The sequence below is a fragment of the Nematolebias whitei genome, chromosome 23 (genome assembly GCF_014905685.2).
Source record: "Nematolebias whitei isolate Nwh7 chromosome 23, NemWhi1, whole genome shotgun sequence".
Classification (NCBI taxonomy): domain Eukaryota; kingdom Metazoa; phylum Chordata; class Actinopteri; order Cyprinodontiformes; family Rivulidae; genus Nematolebias; species Nematolebias whitei.
The window spans coordinates 10650370-10667636 of NC_056520.1; the positions used below are offsets into that span (position 1 = coordinate 10650370).

The window sequence follows — 17267 nt, forward strand, 5'->3', positions numbered from 1 at the left end:
GTGCAAGTAGAAACAGTTTTAATTTGGCTCACCAGCAGCTGCTTGTACTGAAGAAGTAAGAGATTAAACGAGAACAAACTATGCAAATTATGTTTGTTTATGCAGGCACGATGATTATTTTTTGAGTACATCCTAATAAACAGCATCACATCCTGCGGGGGTTTGAAGGGCCAAGGGTTATTATAACAAGAAAACTCAGTTTCCTTGACGATATTCCTTTCCTCTGCATAAGATTTTCTCTGCTTGTCAATGTAGACTTATAAAGAATATTTCATATTTGAAACGAATGCAAATCTTAAAGGTACTTATAACAAACTTTTAACTCCAACATTAAACGATTATCCTGAAGTACAACAAACGGTACAGTTAGGATTTTACTCCAGTAGTTTTCTTATTTTGTTCAGGTGAGCACTGTCTCTGTGAAGGCGCGCTGTTAAAGGAGATATTTGGTTAAGGGTTCGGCCCTGATTTCCTTAATTTTGGGAAATCGGAAATTGGCCGATGCATGAGATTTTACAGATTATTTATTTTTTTAGTTTCAACAACAATTGTCTGAACTTAATTTATATTCCAGAGCACTACCTCATGGCTAGTTAAAACAAGTTTGTATTGTTTCTAGGATATTGTTCAATGGTATGTTTTTCAACAAAATAAGATTGAGAATTGAAGGTGCATTGTGACCTTATTATAACACCTGATTGTCGATTTATTAAACAAAATCGTATCGGCCAAAATCGGATTCGGCAGGTCAGACTTTTTAGAAATTGGTGATCGGCCAGAAAACTGCAATTGGTTCACCCCTAATATTGGCCTTTCGACATTAGGCTTACATTACTTGGTTGGCAGTACTGTAAATGCGCGTAGTCATTCCTTTAGGTTTAATCCAAGTTCCCTCGTAAATACCCGCAAGTTTATCAGCCTAGAGGATAATTGAAGTGTACTACAGTACCGTGGCCAGATTATTAAGACCTGTCAGCTGATTGAAAAACTAACTTCCTGATATGTATCACTGAGCACTTCTATCATTGGCAGTGGTTCCCCTACCATTATACAAGCAGGGTGCCCCGCCCTGACCACAGAACTGAGCGCCTCATCTACGGAACCGCACGAACCCCTCCACCCACCTGTCGGCACCAAAGTAATGCTAAGCTAGCGGCTCGCAGTACAGTTGCTCTAACTAAAAAGCTAAAGGCAGCCTCTTCCCGTGCTGAACTCTCACACTGAAACCCGCAATTCAAACATGATAGTAAAAATAATAGTGACGTACCTCTGCCCCCCATCGACAATTACCGGCACCAACGTAGTGCTAAACACAGATGTGACACCACCCCACCCCCCGGTCGATAAAAACTGACAGTAAAGTAGCGGGCAGGCAATACACACGTGACTCCGTCCCGTCCCCATCCCCTGTCGTCGATTAAAAACTGGTAGCAACGTAGCGCTAAGCTAGCAGGCGGGCAAGACAGACGTTACTCCGCTAATCGATACCTAATTGGAGTGGGACAGAACTTGAATACGTAGAACTGCTGAGAGTAGGATAGAAACTGACAAACCATTTATTTTTTGCCGTTTGAGAAATATGCTATGCAATGTTTTGGACGTTTCAAAATTGTCGTTCGATTAAACTGGTTTTTGGTTCGTTTGGCTTTTAAAGCAAAGAATATGAACACAATAAAGGGCTTTCGTCCTTATGTTTTTTTTTGTGTTTTTAGGGGGGGAAATCATTAATTTAGTAACTAATTAATAGTTAAACCTAAATAGATATAAAAAAGAAACATAAATACGTGAAGCTGGTACAGAGTCATGTGATTGACTAGTGAAATTACCATTAACCATAGCTTATGTTTATAAGCATACTTTACGCAGCAATTCTAAACATAAATATGTACAAATCAGACCTCTCTCTACACTCCAAACAAATCAACATTTCTTCTAAAATTTGACAATTAATTATTGTTAAATTTCAAACGGTATTATCGTTTATCGCAATAATTTCTGAGACAATTAATCACTCTGCAAACTTTATCGTGACAGGCCTGGCACCATGAGCAGTTTTGCTGAATAGCCCTGGTCTACAACTAAAGCTAAAGGTGTGTTATCTTTAAGACCGTAGTAATTATGCACTTATTCTGCAGGATGATGAGTCAGTATTACAATATTGACATGCACCCTTAACTTTTGATGGTGTTTAATTGTTTAGAAAATATTCATTTAAATTGAACTGTACGAGCTTCAGCATTGTTTTTAATATTGGTCACTATTCAGCAGAGATGGTTGCAGGAGAAGTATCAAACCTATTTTCACATCAGAGTTTCGTGTCGATTGGTTTTAACCCCAAACTGATTGTTACGACTACTCCTTATAGGCGTAAAGCACACTTTGTATTCTACCGTCTTGGATCGATTAGAGCTGTATATATGTTCACTTTCACAACGAGCCTGATTGCGTACTTGTAGTGAGATGTACTCACTGGACATGTAATTGTCTTGACAACTGAGATGCGTGTGATCTCTGGTGATGGCGTTACCCGATAGGCAGCAGCTTCCAAGTCGAAGCCTGAGGATGGAATCTGTGGAAGATGAGCAGGAGTAATCCGACTCCAGCGTGATCAGGGCGTGCAAGTTCAAATCTGATCTATTTGGTGTGGTATGATTTGAGTAAAAGTTCAAGGTTTAGTCGGAGTAGTGCAGTAAATCAGGGTTTTTCCCTAACATTCCAACAATTTTAACGCGTTCTACAATAGGTTTGTACAAAAACAAGAGGCTGTAATGTTAAACAATTTTCATGTATTTTAATGTTTATCCTTGTATCTTTGTGTGAATATCAATATTTCATGAACCACTGGAAATATTTTTGATGAACTCTCAGAAAATAATCGTATAATACGAATATTCATCTGGAGTCAGACCAATTGAAGATGGCCGCTGCAGCTAACTGAGCAAACACAAAAACTGCTATAACCGTGTCATCCGACTGATACTGAGCTAATGTTTGGTCAAATGGTGTTCAACTGGTGGGTCAGGGGTCACATTTGGCCCACGGGTGAGCTCAGTGCGGTCCACCAATGTGTTCACCTAAAAAAACCTAGATTTTTTTCGTCAGTAAGGTTGTTTTGTAGTTGAGCCTCGTTGACAACACATGCCATACTTGCTGTCGTACGTGTCGCACCGCCGTATAAGTCGCATCAGTCCAAATATGTCTAATAAAGTGGGAAAAAACATAAATAAGTCGCATCTACTATGCTTCACCGCTGACCACCGGAAATGTGGGCCGGTGTGCCAAAAATTGATTGGCTGCCAAATGGCGGCTGCGGGAGCGTGCATGGGAAGACTTTAACTAAAATTTAACAAGATTGACACTTAAAAACAATTACTTGTTTGCTCAACATTACAGCAAAGGGGTGTTTCAGTTTAACTTTTCCTTAATAAATGCACAATATTTGTCAAATCAGCTGAATTTCAAAAGCCGATTCGCGGAAGCAGGAATGCGCAAAGGGAGGACTCGCTGCTCATTTCTTCAAAATTTAACAAGATAACCACCTAAAAACAATTACTTGTTTGCTCAACATTATAGCAAAGTGTCTCAGTTGAACTTTTCTTTAATAAATTCACAGTAAAGGTCAAATCAGCTGCATTTCGCCTGGGCGGCGCAGCGGATTTGACGTTTGCTCTATGAGTTACGGAGCGAGACGAAGGTGGCTTTGCATGGCAAGCCAAGTGTCTCATTAATAGCCACTTTTACCTATTAATGAGACACTTGGCTTACCATATTAGTTGATGGCCCTCTAGTGGCTGAAAATGGTGGAGTTCAATATTTTCCTTGTCAGAATCGTCAGATCTCATACAAAAATTGTGTTGTAAATATGGGGAAATAAAAACATAAGTTGCTTCGCTGTATAAGTCCAGGCATGCTAATTCATGCAAAAAACTGTGACTTATACACCGAAAATTACGGTACTCTAAGTTTAGCATCTCGTAATATCACATGTGAAATATATTGTTTAAGGTTTAACAGCTTAACATATATAATAACATAAAATTATCTTGGTCTAAAATCCAGCGCTTTTAAGGTTTTTCTTTGTGCATAATTCAACTTCAGACATGAAAATTAGGTTCGTTCTTCTTAAAAAAAAAAAAAAAAATCCAAAAGTTTGTTCATTTCCATTGAAACGTGACAAAATAAGGAGACTACATTAAATTGTGCAGCTTGTTCGAATTGTACAAATCGTCTGAGACGTTTATCTGTTTATTGAAGCTCTGAAGGCGTTTAACAGCATTAGTCATAGACGTGGAGCAGAGAGCTTTAACGTGGCTGGACAGTAATGTTATTGAGCTGTGGGACGCTCGTTGCCATCGATCGCGTTTTATTTTTATGATGTGCAGCTGTGGAAAAGTCCTGCCATCCTCCACTCCCTTTTCAATCTTTGCAGTAAGAATCCACAGCGTTTATTTTTTTTCTTTTCTCACAGCGATGTGCTTTTTGGCTCTGAACTCCCAAACTCGCATTCCGGCCGACAGTGGCATTTAAAGTTCAGCTTGTGTACCGATGACAGAAAAAGAAAGGGAAGCTTCAGTTAACACCAGCAGAAAAAAAAAAAAAAAAAAGTTGCAACTGCGGGTCTAGCGTTTGCTCTCCTGTTTGTCTGCAGGCTCCTGCAGGTCTCTCCTCCTTGCAGCTCCTCCTCCATGAGTGATTCTCCTGCTGCAGGAGCCTCTCTGTCTGCAGCCAGCAGAGACCAGCAGTTGGGCCTTCCTGAGCAGACTCAAGTTATCCCCACCAACACACATTAACCACCCAACGCCTGGGTTACTTTCTGAGCCATAACATATTTATAATGTGACGCTGGAGAGCAAGATCGGCTTGAGAAATGCACCTCTGAAATGAATTTAAAGGGATATTATTCTCATATGGAACATCTTTTATACCATCCATTAGGAATGCGTGATATATACGGTACACAGTAGAAATAATAGACATTTAGAGTATGACAGAGATCTGTATTCTACCGGCTAACCGCAGTAATGCTGTCTGATGTAAAATCAGAGTTGTCAGATTTAAGCGTTACTTTTTTTAGTTGAAAACTGTGTGCAAGTAGTGTTTAAAGTATTTTCTTCGAGAGCTAAGTAGTGAAGCTGTGTTCCGTCAAAAGTTTGTTTTTTTGTTTTTTTTCGTCGAAGGTTAAAGTTGGTCAGCTTTAGAGAAACCTGCTCTCTGATCTGTGAAAAGAACGCTGTGTTGTGTGATTTTACTGCGAGACCCTCTGGTCAAAGCCACAGAGGAAACTGGTCGCCATTTTGTGTCAGCTCTCCTTAAAGCAGGAGGAGACGCGTAAAAAACCTCCGTCTTGTCGAAGCTCCAAGTCGCGATTAAAACTCGTGCCTTCAAGTAAAAAGTTGTTTTTCTCTGCAAAAAAGAAGCTGAGAACTTGTTTACTGATTTTTTTTATTAAAAGCTTTGTGTGAAAAATGCTATGCTAAAGAGCTCAAACCACATCGAGCGTCCGCCATTTTGAGAACCGGAAAAAAAAGGAAAAAGAGACAGCCCATGTCACGTCAATGGGCCTCCCTCCCATTTTTCTTAAGGAGACACGCTGCTCGCGCCCTCACTATCCATCCTTCGTTTCAGTCTTATATTGCCATCCGATGGTCAAAAAAGATACTACATTCGAAATAAAATTAACCAACATTTCTTCTTAAATTTGACAAAAATTACTAATTATTGTCAAATTTTAAACATTATCGTTTATCGCAATAATTTCTGAGACAATTAATCGCCCAGCAAAATTTATCATGACAGGCCTAACTTATAATATAATAATAATGCACCTTATGTATTAATTCTGGTTAATACTTACTGACCTCCAAATGATTTTATGTGTTGCACGGTGCTAAAATTTTTTTCTAAATGTTTTGGTTTCGCTTAATGCGCCTTACAATCCGGTGCGCCATATAGTCCGAAAAATACGGTAAACATTCTACGAGGTTTGTTGTGGAGAAAACAGTTCTTTGAAATCAAAGCTCTAAATAAAGAGCTCGACTCAGCTGCGAGCTAAATAAAAAAAGGGCTATTAAACACCGAAGCCTATTTTTACAGCCTTAGTCATCGGTTAACACGGTTATAACATTTTACATACAGTGAAAGGGCGTGCAACCTTCAGTGGTCACTTCAAGTCGGAGCTCGTTAAAAGAAATGGAATTTCACGGACGTGCCGAACCCCGCTAGGAGTCAGCTAACGGCTACCAACGACTGTTCCATTTGCTCATTCAGATTCTTGTTTCCTCATCCAAATAAAAGAGCTCCATGTGTTTAACCCATCGGTTTGAACTCGTACTCGTTCATGTATACGCACCCTGCCCCACCCCCCTTCCTGTAGGCAGAGTCAGCTCAGACAGTAGGTGGTGAAAGGCCTTGAGCTTGTGGGCAGCAGAGGCCCACAGGAGTTGACAGCCTTATCTGCACATAAGAACAGAGGAGGAAAGCTGGCCCCGTGCCTGACACGGCTACCACCCACCCCTGCTTACACAGGCTAGCTTGACCTTGGACAGGGCACAGCCACCTCTCCCCCCCACTCTGCCCCCCCTGGAGGAAAAGGGAGGAGATGGGAGTGAGCACGTCGTGTTTCTCTTCTCTGAAATTACCCACGACACAGATTGTGTACAAACACACACTCCGGCACTCAAGACTGTTCCTCGCCGGCTCTCAATGTCTCGGATGTTTGCTGCAACCCAGCAAGCACGCGGTCCCATTTCACAACCAGATCCAGGGCTTGAATCACGTCGTGAGTTGAATTCATCAAGAGTGAAGCTGTTTGCTGTCCCTTCACTGGTCTGCGTGGACAATATGTCCTTCAGGCTCGAGCTGAAATTGGTTTTTCTATTGATCTTTTGGCTCGTGGGAGGCAGCAGTTTTAATGGGCACGGAGTTGTTTTTCATCAGTGAATTCTTCCTGTATTGACCCAGTAACAGTATAAGTGCCTGCATGTGTCCCTGTCTTCAAATTAATGTGACAAAACTCATCTCGAATGGGTCTACTACAAAAAGCTGTGGTAGAGTGAAATTGATGAGTAAAATGTGTGAAATAAATTTGCTTAAGGTAATAAAACTGAGCTGCCAGTGCACTCTTAGTATGCATACCGTATTTTCTGCCGTACAAGTCGCACCGCCCTAAGTTGAATCAGTCAAAATAGGTCTAATAAAAGAGAAGAAACCTAAATAAGTCATTTCGCCGTATTAGTCGCATCTATTATGCGTCACCGCGTTTCGTTTGTTACGCGTCACTGCTGACGACCCAGAAACGTGTTGTGCCAAAAATCAATTGACTGCCAAATGGCGGCCGCGGGAGCGTACACGGGAGGACTTAAACAAGAATTTAACAAGATTTAACACCTAATAACAATTATTTCTTTGCTCGAAATTATTGTAAAGGTGTGTCTCAGTTGAACTTTTCCTTAATAAATGCACTTCAGTGGTCAAAGTAGCTGCTTTTCGCCTGGGTGGCGCAGCGAAATGAAGCTGATTTGACTGCTTTCCCATGCATGATCCCGGAGCTGAACGAAGGTGGCTGCTATGGCAAGCAGATTATGTAATCAATAGCTACTTTTACGTATTACATGACACAGCAGCATGCCATACTACTCGAGTGCCATCTAGTGACTGAAAATAGTAGTGTTCAATATTTTCAGTCAGAATGAATGAAAACGGTCATTTCTCAGCCAAAAATTGGTTTATAAATATGGGGGAAAACATAAATAAGTCGATTCGGCGTATAAGTCGCAGGTTATGCAAATTAGGCAAAAAGGTGCAACTTATACCATCCCATACCACTTTATTTATAGAGCATTTAAAACAGTGACAAGGCCAACCAAAGTGCTGTACAGACAAAACAGGTAACGCACAAAGCAAAATACAAAATGAAGTAAATCAGAATATAGACATAAAAACGATGCAGGTAATGACGACTAACCAGTGTGGAGCGTACAGGTTCAAAACACAGATCATCTGGTGTTGAAAGCTACTGAAGAGTAGTGAGTTTTTAAATGGGACTTGAAAACCGAGAGGGAGGGGGCCTGTCTGACTTATAGGCCGGAAAATACGGTAGACATTTCCATAAACTTTAAAAGTCTCGTTCTTTAGCGAGCGTTAATACATCTCATTTGAGTGTTCTTTTTCTTAAAATGATGTCTGAGTTTAACGTTTGAGAACTATTGTGGAGTCAATAGTTTGTGTTACCTTACAATCAGTAATAGTTTGCATATAAAAGTAATTTTAGGTCACTTGTTTCTTGGATTTTGAATAGTAGCTCATAGCTAACAGCTGCTTTGCTCAGCATGTTTAAGTGCTAGCAACTAGCCCCTGCTTTTGAACCTTGTTAACCTTCAAGGGGAGAGTCCTGTCAACTTTTAAGGAATGTATTGCAGTGTTTCCTCTACCATTACAGTGTTTCCCCTAGTTAACTTGCCATTGGGGGGGTGCTCATCTCATCCTTGATTTTTGCTGATGGGAGGACAGAGACATGTCTGAGCGCAGCTTGTACTAACAGTTTTTGAGTGGGGGCGGGGAGCCTGTATTTTGTGCCACTAGCTTAGTGATATGTCAGTGCCGGGTGGGGGTAGGCGGGGCAAGTTCAGTTTGGTAGGTGGGGTGCTCGGTTCTGTTGACGGGATGGGGCACCCCGCCTGTGTAATGGTAGGGGAAACACTGCATTATACAAGCAGAGTGCCCTGTCAACAGAACATAGTGTCCGGACTGCCCCCTCGACAACATACGGCACTGACGTAGCACTATGCTAGCGGCACGTACTACAGATGCGCTAGCTAAAAAAATATGACTATGAAGGTAGCGCTCCGTCTATCCCCCACCCCTCTGCGCACGCTCAAACTACGGTTACAAACGACACACAACACAGATGCATCTCCTTTAAGGAGATTCATTCGCCTGACTAACAAATAATAAACAATAAAGTGTAGTAAAGAGAGGAGCAAGTGTCACCCTTTTTCCACCAATCACTCATGCTACAGCTGCATTACCTAATTGGACTGACTAAACATGCTAATCGGGTGAATTGATGCATTCAGCAGCCTCTGCACCATCGGCATCTATCATGTACAGCTGTATGTGTCGTAACACGGACGTTGTTCGGTTGAGAAAATGGCACCTGAGTCAACAGTGTCATACAAATATGTAGAGGTTTAATATTAGCTAATGTAATATTCATATTTTTTAGTTGTTTAATAAGCATGACAAAGACACTGGCACTCTTCTTTCTAGTCATTAGCCACTAGCCTAGCACAAGTATTGATGACTTTTTTGACAAAGCATTACTTCAAAATTGACTGATATCCCTTTAAGTTCTAAACCTAATCTTGTCTAGCTAGCAGCGCTCTAGCTAATGTTTACTTTGACTGGTTTGCCTGAAACCTAGCTACTAAAAGTTAAAATCCTCTCATTTGCCTGGCTACAACTAACTTCTGCTGCATTCAAGTACTTAGTAATGTTCCCACATTATCTAGTGACTGTAAACTAGGTGTTTTCCAAGAAAGCAGCAATAAATAAGATTATAGTTGCAGCTTTTTAGTGACCAAATAATATCACTTGTCAAAGAAACACTTGTTGCTGTGGATCAACATTCACTATCATTATATACTGTAGTTCCATCTAGACATTATCTTTACCAGCTTTTTTCTTTTCTGGTTGAGGTGTCACCGGTGCCCATATCCAGCAGTCACTTTGCGAGAGGCAGGGGACACCCTGGACAAGTCTCCAGTCTATCACTGAGACACGTTTCTAGAACTGCGCCGCTCGGGGTGGCTGCATGTTGGAGTAGCTAAGTTACGTTCATTCTGAGATTTTGCTTTTGGGAACTTTAATTCCTCTTTCTCTGAATGTAAATCACTTTTTTTAGATGTTTGTTTCCTCTGGTATTGGATGCTGTGCAGCTGGAATGGTTTTTACTGACACTTTTTAACTTTTGGACATTTGTTATGATGCGTAACTGGTAACAAGCTTCTTTTTTTCCTTTTTTTTTAAACAACCGGGAGCAGCTGAATAACATCTCGAAAGCTCAAATAATATCTCAACTACAGTCTCATATCTCAAATGAGTTGAAAAGGAGGCTCCATGGACTCATTTCCATCTACCTTCCGACTGTGCTCGAGGGCCTGACCACTGAGATCCTAAGGAAATCCTGGGACTGGCAGGAAACATGGCTTGTGACAGCAAGGGGACAGAGATCGTCCCCTAACACCTGCAGCCAGTTGTCCGCAGTGACGAGGAGCTCGGCAGGCTGCTGGGAGGACTGACCATTGTTTGGGGAGTTCAACTCGGCATTCGGGTGGTCCTGCAGCCTGGGGGAACAGAGAGGCCAGCCGAGTCCAGGTGGACGAATTGGATGGCATCTGCGACCAGTTTCTTTGGATCTGTTGTGGGACGGACCTTTTACAAGAAATCCTTCCTGCCTACAGCCATCAGTATCTATAACATCTCTTAAAGAAACGAGGATAACGAGTTACTACAACATTTAATTTCCCTCTGAGATTAATAAAGTATTTTTGAATTGAATTGTATAGAGACTTAACAATCATTCACTCTCTCACTCACACATAGGGACAGCTTAGTTACAAATCAGCCTAACGTGTATGTTGTTGGTCTGTGGGAGGAAACCGGAGTACCTGGAGAAAACCCACGAATGCACGGAGAGAACATGCAAACTCCACCCAGAAAGGTCCCCATGGCCGGGATTTGATCCTTCTCGTTTCGCTAAGAGGCAACAGCTCTACCAACTGCCTATATATTTACAGTCAACAGTAAATGTATTTACAGTAAACTAGTATAATCATTGTCATATAGCATGCTAACTGTCATCTTCCATGGTTGGTTAATCAGTAGCCGGTGTTCTGATCTTTGACTGTAGTTCAATAAAACAACAATTCTTTGGTTTTAATTTTAATCCAGAAAGATTAAAGTCCTATTTTGGTAAAAGTATAAACATCTGTGCATTGCTCCCACAGTTTACCATTTAAATACTTTCTATCCTTGGCCAGAAGTCACAAATATAATTTTTTCCCCTATTAAAGTAGCAAACTAAAATGTAAATCTGTGTTTTGTGGTGGAGTATATACTGTTCAAAATGTAACGCAGCATTTATTTTCATTTTGACATTTTTCACCCTAAAGGAGACAAAACTGTTTCGAAGTGACGTGACTTGATGCAGTTAAATACATTTTTAAAAAAAATTGTTATTTCTCTCTCTCTCATTGCAGCGGCACAAGGTGAAGAAAGGGAATGTGCCTTCTCAGACCAGCAGCACCGGGAGGTGGAGCGAGTAGCTGGGGGCGAGGGCCGGGTCTCCCCAGAGAACACCACCATCCGATGTGCCAAGGGCAACCATTGTTTCGGCCTGTGGGAGAAAAGTCCTCCGAGCGAAGTGCGGCTCGTCAAACAAGGTCTTTTACTCGTCACGATCGCTTAAAGTGCAAACAAATAATACATTTATTTTAAAATGCAAGAAGTAGTCCAGGTTTTAGTCAAACTAAATCTCAAAACAGTCCTTTAAAAATTGTAAAGACTATTGATTCCCAGAAAATTATTAGGCATCTCTTTTACTTTTAAGTCTTTTAGCTTTACGCAGTGAGACTTTACAGTTCCTGACTGTTTTCATTAAATGTATTTGAATAAAACATACAAAAGCAATACCGTACGTAGAGAAAAGATGGTTTTTGAAGCTTTTCACTGTAATTCGGTGGATAATGTTTTATGTATAATAAGGGTAAATGAAATTGTGAGCTTGGAGATCAAACTTTTCTTGTACACAAAGCCTTTTGAGTTGTTTTTGATTTAAATTTAAGATTGTATGAAATGGCAAGGTGAGTGAAGAAAAAATACGTAGAAGGATAAACTCTGTTATACACATTTTAATAATATAAAAGACAAATCAGCCCAGCTATTTAATAATCTACATCAAGGCTTCTTCGTTAAGTTTTCAGGGTCGAGTGTTCCCACTCGTACTGCTTTCAATGAAAAGTACACAGCTCGTTAAAGTTTACCAGTCAGAAAAGTCTCTTATTTTCCTGTATCAGGTTGCTGGAGTCACCTGGGCGATAATCAGGCCTGCCGAGATGACCGCTGCGTGGTGACCAACCTGCCCCCGCAGGTCCAGAATGGAACGTTCCACTTCTGCTGCTGTGGCAGCGACATGTGCAATGTCAACTTCACCGACGACTTCCTGTCGCCAAGCCCCACCACTGCACAGCCTATAAGTACGTACACCCAGGAGTTGTTTACATATAGACCAGATCCTTCCTTTAAAGCAGTGGTTCCCAACACTGGTCCTTGAGGAACACCACCCTGCATGGTTTTATTGTTTCCCCCACTCCAACACACCTGATTCAGTGATTTAATTATTGCCTCAAGTTTTGCAGATGCCTGTTAATCACATATTCATTCACATAGGAAAACAACTAAAACGTAAAGGATGGTGTTCCTCAAGGAGTATAATTGGGAACCACTTCTTTAAAGAAAGAAAAGCCAACAATGGTCGATGAAAGGCCTTAAATAGACAAAAATAATTAAAAATACATATACTAAAAATCAAATAATGCAATAAGGCATTGCTTTTGAATTGTTAAAGTAAAGCTGTTGGCGCAGGGGTACTTACCATTTGACGATGGTGTTAATGAACAAATAATCCATCCTTTGACCTCTTGGTTCAATAATAGTGTGAATGTTTATGAAGCATTCATACTATTGTGATCCATTTTTCTTCCGTACGTTTTTCGGCATCTTTCTCGTTCCTAAATTTTCGTGCCATTTCAACAAATCGTAAAACGTTCAGCTCTTTCAGGACCATCCTGCTATGACTTTTGGTATTGGTGCAGATACCAGAGTGAACGGCATGGATCGTTTATTTAAAATAATCAAGCGCTTCCTGAGCCGAGCCATGAGCCGACCCGAATCGAGCCGGGACATTTCACTGGTGCTCCCGATGGTCAGTCCGCCCCCGGGCGCTGATTGGCTCAGTAACCGTAGCATCAGTCTGTCTGCTCTCTTTCACTGTGCTCTTTTAGAGCGCTTATAGAGAGTTTAGAACATTGCAAGAGTGTGGGAAGGGTTTATAAAGCCTTAAAATATATCTAAATACTAAAATAAATATAACGTCCCTACTTTGCGGATTTTCACCTATCACGGGGGTGTCTGGAATGTAACCCCCACGATAAGTGAGGGACTAATGTATCCTTCAACACTAGCATCATGACTACAATTCCAGATACTTTTATCCTCAGACTCTTGTCATCCAATAATTAATTCTTCCAAATTAGATTTATTGCACAGTAGTGTTGACTAGTTGTTTTTGACTCTGTACACTAATAATTAGAGATGCACAATATTGGATATTTGGCCGATATGCCGATATGTTAACACTCATTTGGCCGATTGCCGATACCAATACCGATATTTTTTGCCTTAGACATACTTAGAGACTACATGGCTTTCTCTGCTGTGGAATTAAAATACTTCATTATTCTGCATGGTCTTTGTTAGTTTGGCCTGCTACCAAATGCAGATGCCAAAAAGGGGCTGAAAATGATGTAACACTATATAAATATATAATATGCATAAAAAACGGCGCCTTTTAAATCGGTGCTTTACTTTGATGGGATGGCCGATGTTTGATATTTAACTTTAACGCTAATATCTACCGATACCATGCCGATAATATTGTGCATCCCTACTAATAATAATAATGCATGTTTCTAAATCAGTGCTGGTGTAGATTATAATCCCGTACCATAAAGTGAGTGCCTAAAGGTGTATTCAGTTTGCATCGTTGCTCTTCCCCTGTGCTTTTAAAGAACTGGCAAGCTGTCAAACAGCACTGATGCATGTGTTCATTGTTCCTTTTCGTGTGAATGAAAGCAGCGTGTGTGGTGGAGGTACGGGGGGGGGGGGGGGGGGTGACGGCAGCTCATTTACCTGCCCTGCTTACTCATAAACACAAACTCGCTGCCTTCCGTGTCGTCCCGCTGCATTCCACAGATTACACAGCGTCTCCTCTCTCTGTCTGCAGGCATGTCTGCGACTGTTCGTCTGCATAAACAGATAACAGGTTAAACCAGGAAGGCAACAAGAAAAAAAAAGTGATCTCCTTTAAGTAATCAGTGACATTTGAACCGGACCAGAGTTTGAATTTGGTCCGATATAGCCAGATGATTTCTCTCCGATTTAGCCAGATGATTTCTCTCCGATTTAGCCAGATGATTTCACATCATTTCTTGGCAGAATTGTGCCGGTGTTTTAAGATGTAGGAAATCGAGTCGTTCGATACAAAACTCAGCAGATGTTTACATCAGGGTTGGTTTGTAGCCCATACACAAGTAAAAGACCTTAATTTAAAACTAAACGTATACTCGAGGATCTTTGTTTTAGTGCTGATAGGACTGCAGGGACTGTCTTGTCAAAGCTCCAAAATTCACAGTTGAAACCTGTGCCTTCGTCTAAAAAGTTGTTTTTCTCTGCAAAAAGAAGCTGAGAACTTTACTGATTTAAACAAATTTTTTTTTTATAAAAAGCTTTGTGTGATTTGAGCTCTTTAGAATAGCATTTTTCACACCGAGGGTCCACCATGTCAATCCTTGTCACGTCAAGGGGCCTCCCTCCCATTTTTCTTAGAGACACGCTGCTCAACTATCCGTCCTTCGGTTCAAACCGTTTTATACTGCCATCCGGTGGTCAAAAAAGGTACTACACACAAAACAAATCAACATTTCTTATAAAAATTTGACAATTATTAATTATTGTTAAATTTCAAACAATTTTATCGTTTATCGCAATAATTTGAGACAATTAATCGCCCAGTAAAATTTATTTTTGTGACGGGCCTAATCTTTACCCCCTTCTTCCTTTTCGTGTCACAGAGGTCACTGGTGCCCATATCCAGCTATCACTGTGCTAGAGACAGGGGACACCCTGGACAGGTCTCCAGTCCATCACAGGGACACAGAGACAGGCTTATTGAAAGAAAACTACAAGAATGCAGCGGTCGGATGCACTGTTGGCTTGTGGGTAGTGTAGTTCTTTTGACTGGCGATACAGTGTAGGCTCATTGAAAGAAAATTACAAAGTGGTGGCGCCTGTCTGAAGTTTTTTTTTTTTTCCTTCCGTTAACTTTTTATCTCCTATCCCAATCACGTGAGTAACAAAGTTTACAATCGTTGAAAAAACGCAAAAGAGCGAGTCCGCGAACGTCGAACCGCGAAATAGCGATTGACTACTCTATTTCTGTTTCTGCCTCTCAGAGAGTCCAACTGGCTCTATACTTATTTTTTCTATTCACATTCTCCACATATTTTATCCCGTTCCTGCCCAGTTTGTTGCCCATACTTCATGGTTTTTAGTCTTTTCTTCTTCTTCCCTTCTATGTGCTCGTCTGTGAATCTGCATACTAAGACATTCTGTATCATCCTGCTTTGTTTACGGTTTGGGAACAGAAAACTAGTCGAGTTTTAACCACAGCCGGCTAGAAACGGCCCACAGAGCAGCCAGTTGAACTCTGCTGTCTAACCATCACAGTTTAGCTGTTGTCACAGTCGCTCAAATCCTAAATCTAGCTCTTTTTTTTTTTTGACTGTTTCAAACGCGTCAGCACTAAGGACAGAATGTTCAGTTGTCACGTTTTATAAACTCACCGTCTTACATGAGACAAATCTGGAAAACCAAGAGGCTTTTGTAGCTCACACTTCAACGTCGAGTCAAACGGCATCAAAACTTTTTTTTATTGTGCTGGTTTACTTCCAGTTTTTACAGCATTTTCAATCAGATTTCTGTAAACACAAACATGTGGCCTCAGTGTTGTGTATATATGTAACATTTATACAGCTTGTGTGTAATGGCGTCGCATTGGGCTGATTTTTGACGAAGCTTCAACATTAACAAAATAATACAAATAAAATAAGATGATAATTAATGATTTGCATTTTACTTTACGACTCTGGTGAGATTCCAGAAAAGATAATCAAAGAGATAAATGCAAAACGAGCAGATGTGAATTGTTTAGACTTTTTGGTGACATCACACAAACAAAATGTTTGTAATTGTTTTAATTTTCCAGGTTTTTGTCTGTGTACTACATTTAAAAAAAAAAATTTAAGAGTAGCGCCTGCAGTTTTATTCTACTTCTGTGTTATAATGACATTAAAACTTAATTTTATTTATTTATTATTGTTGAATTATTATTTTTTTTTTTAACCCTTTCATAAAATTTTCAATATTTTACATCAGGGCTATTCAACTACTGGCCCATGGGCCAAGTCAGGCCCACAGGTGAGCTCAGTTCAGCCCACCAATGGGTTCTTTTTTAAATAAAACTATATTTTAAACCATAAAACAAACATAATTAAGGACAATAACTGCTGGATGTCTGGCCCCTGAACTCTAGGCTTTCAGTAACTGTGCCCCCCTGAGCAATTTAATTGAATAGCCCTGTTCTACATCAACAATGAACACTCCCCTCCCCCCGGCACCTACCTGTGACAAACGTATGACAGTAAAAATTCTCTAACAGTAGAAATATGTTGCAAATTTGCTAACGGTTGTAAAAAGAAAAAAAAACCTTGGCAATAACTAAGAAATACCTTTTTAGATATTAGAATTTGGGTCAATAAATAGGCCTTTTAAAAAAAAAAATGCAAACGCTAATGTTTTTTTTTTTTAATTTGAGCACAACTTTTTCTTTTCAGAAAAGTCGTTTAGAGATTTGTGATCTAAGATCATCAAAAATGGCGCTTTACGTGCTTTTTGTAAGACTTTGCCAGCCTTGCGTCACACCATCAGTTTCATGTTACACAGCTGTTGTGGCAGAAATTGTACATTTTGTGACATTCTTGTAGGAAGTGCTACGGCTAAGGCACTTGCAAATAACCACAGAATTCTTTGTAAATAACTGTATACCTTGAAATATACGGTGATGAAAACCGAATTTGTGAGAACAATAAAAATATTTGAGATTCCAGTTGTTTTACAGCAGAACTCCATTATGGTCTCGACTCCTCTTGGATTATCAGGAACAAACTATTCTCAAGTTCAAGTTTCTTGATTGTCATTCGCAACACATGTGGTACATGAAGAGGAACGAAATTGTGCATTCAGGATCCTAGTTACACTCAAATAGCAAAAATATAAAGTATAAAAATAAACTATACAAGGATCTAAGGTATACGCTAAGAGAACGCTAAACTGTACACTAAAGGATCCAAGATATATGCTAAGAGAACGCT

At 40.3% G+C, this 17267-nt stretch overlaps 1 protein-coding gene across 1 annotated transcript in view; it reads left to right on the top strand.

The window, feature by feature from the left end:
- Window positions 1-17267, top strand: part of LOC119429039 (bone morphogenetic protein receptor type-2-like) — a 63931-nt gene that overhangs the window by 15156 nt on the left and 31508 nt on the right. Inside the window, exons 2-4 of the mRNA XM_037696756.1 lie at window positions 11259-11441; window positions 12075-12254; window positions 12873-12982. Of these exons, the coding sequence (XP_037552684.1) occupies window positions 11259-11441; window positions 12075-12254; window positions 12873-12982 (473 nt within the window). The remainder of the gene's footprint in view (window positions 1-11258; window positions 11442-12074; window positions 12255-12872; window positions 12983-17267) is intronic.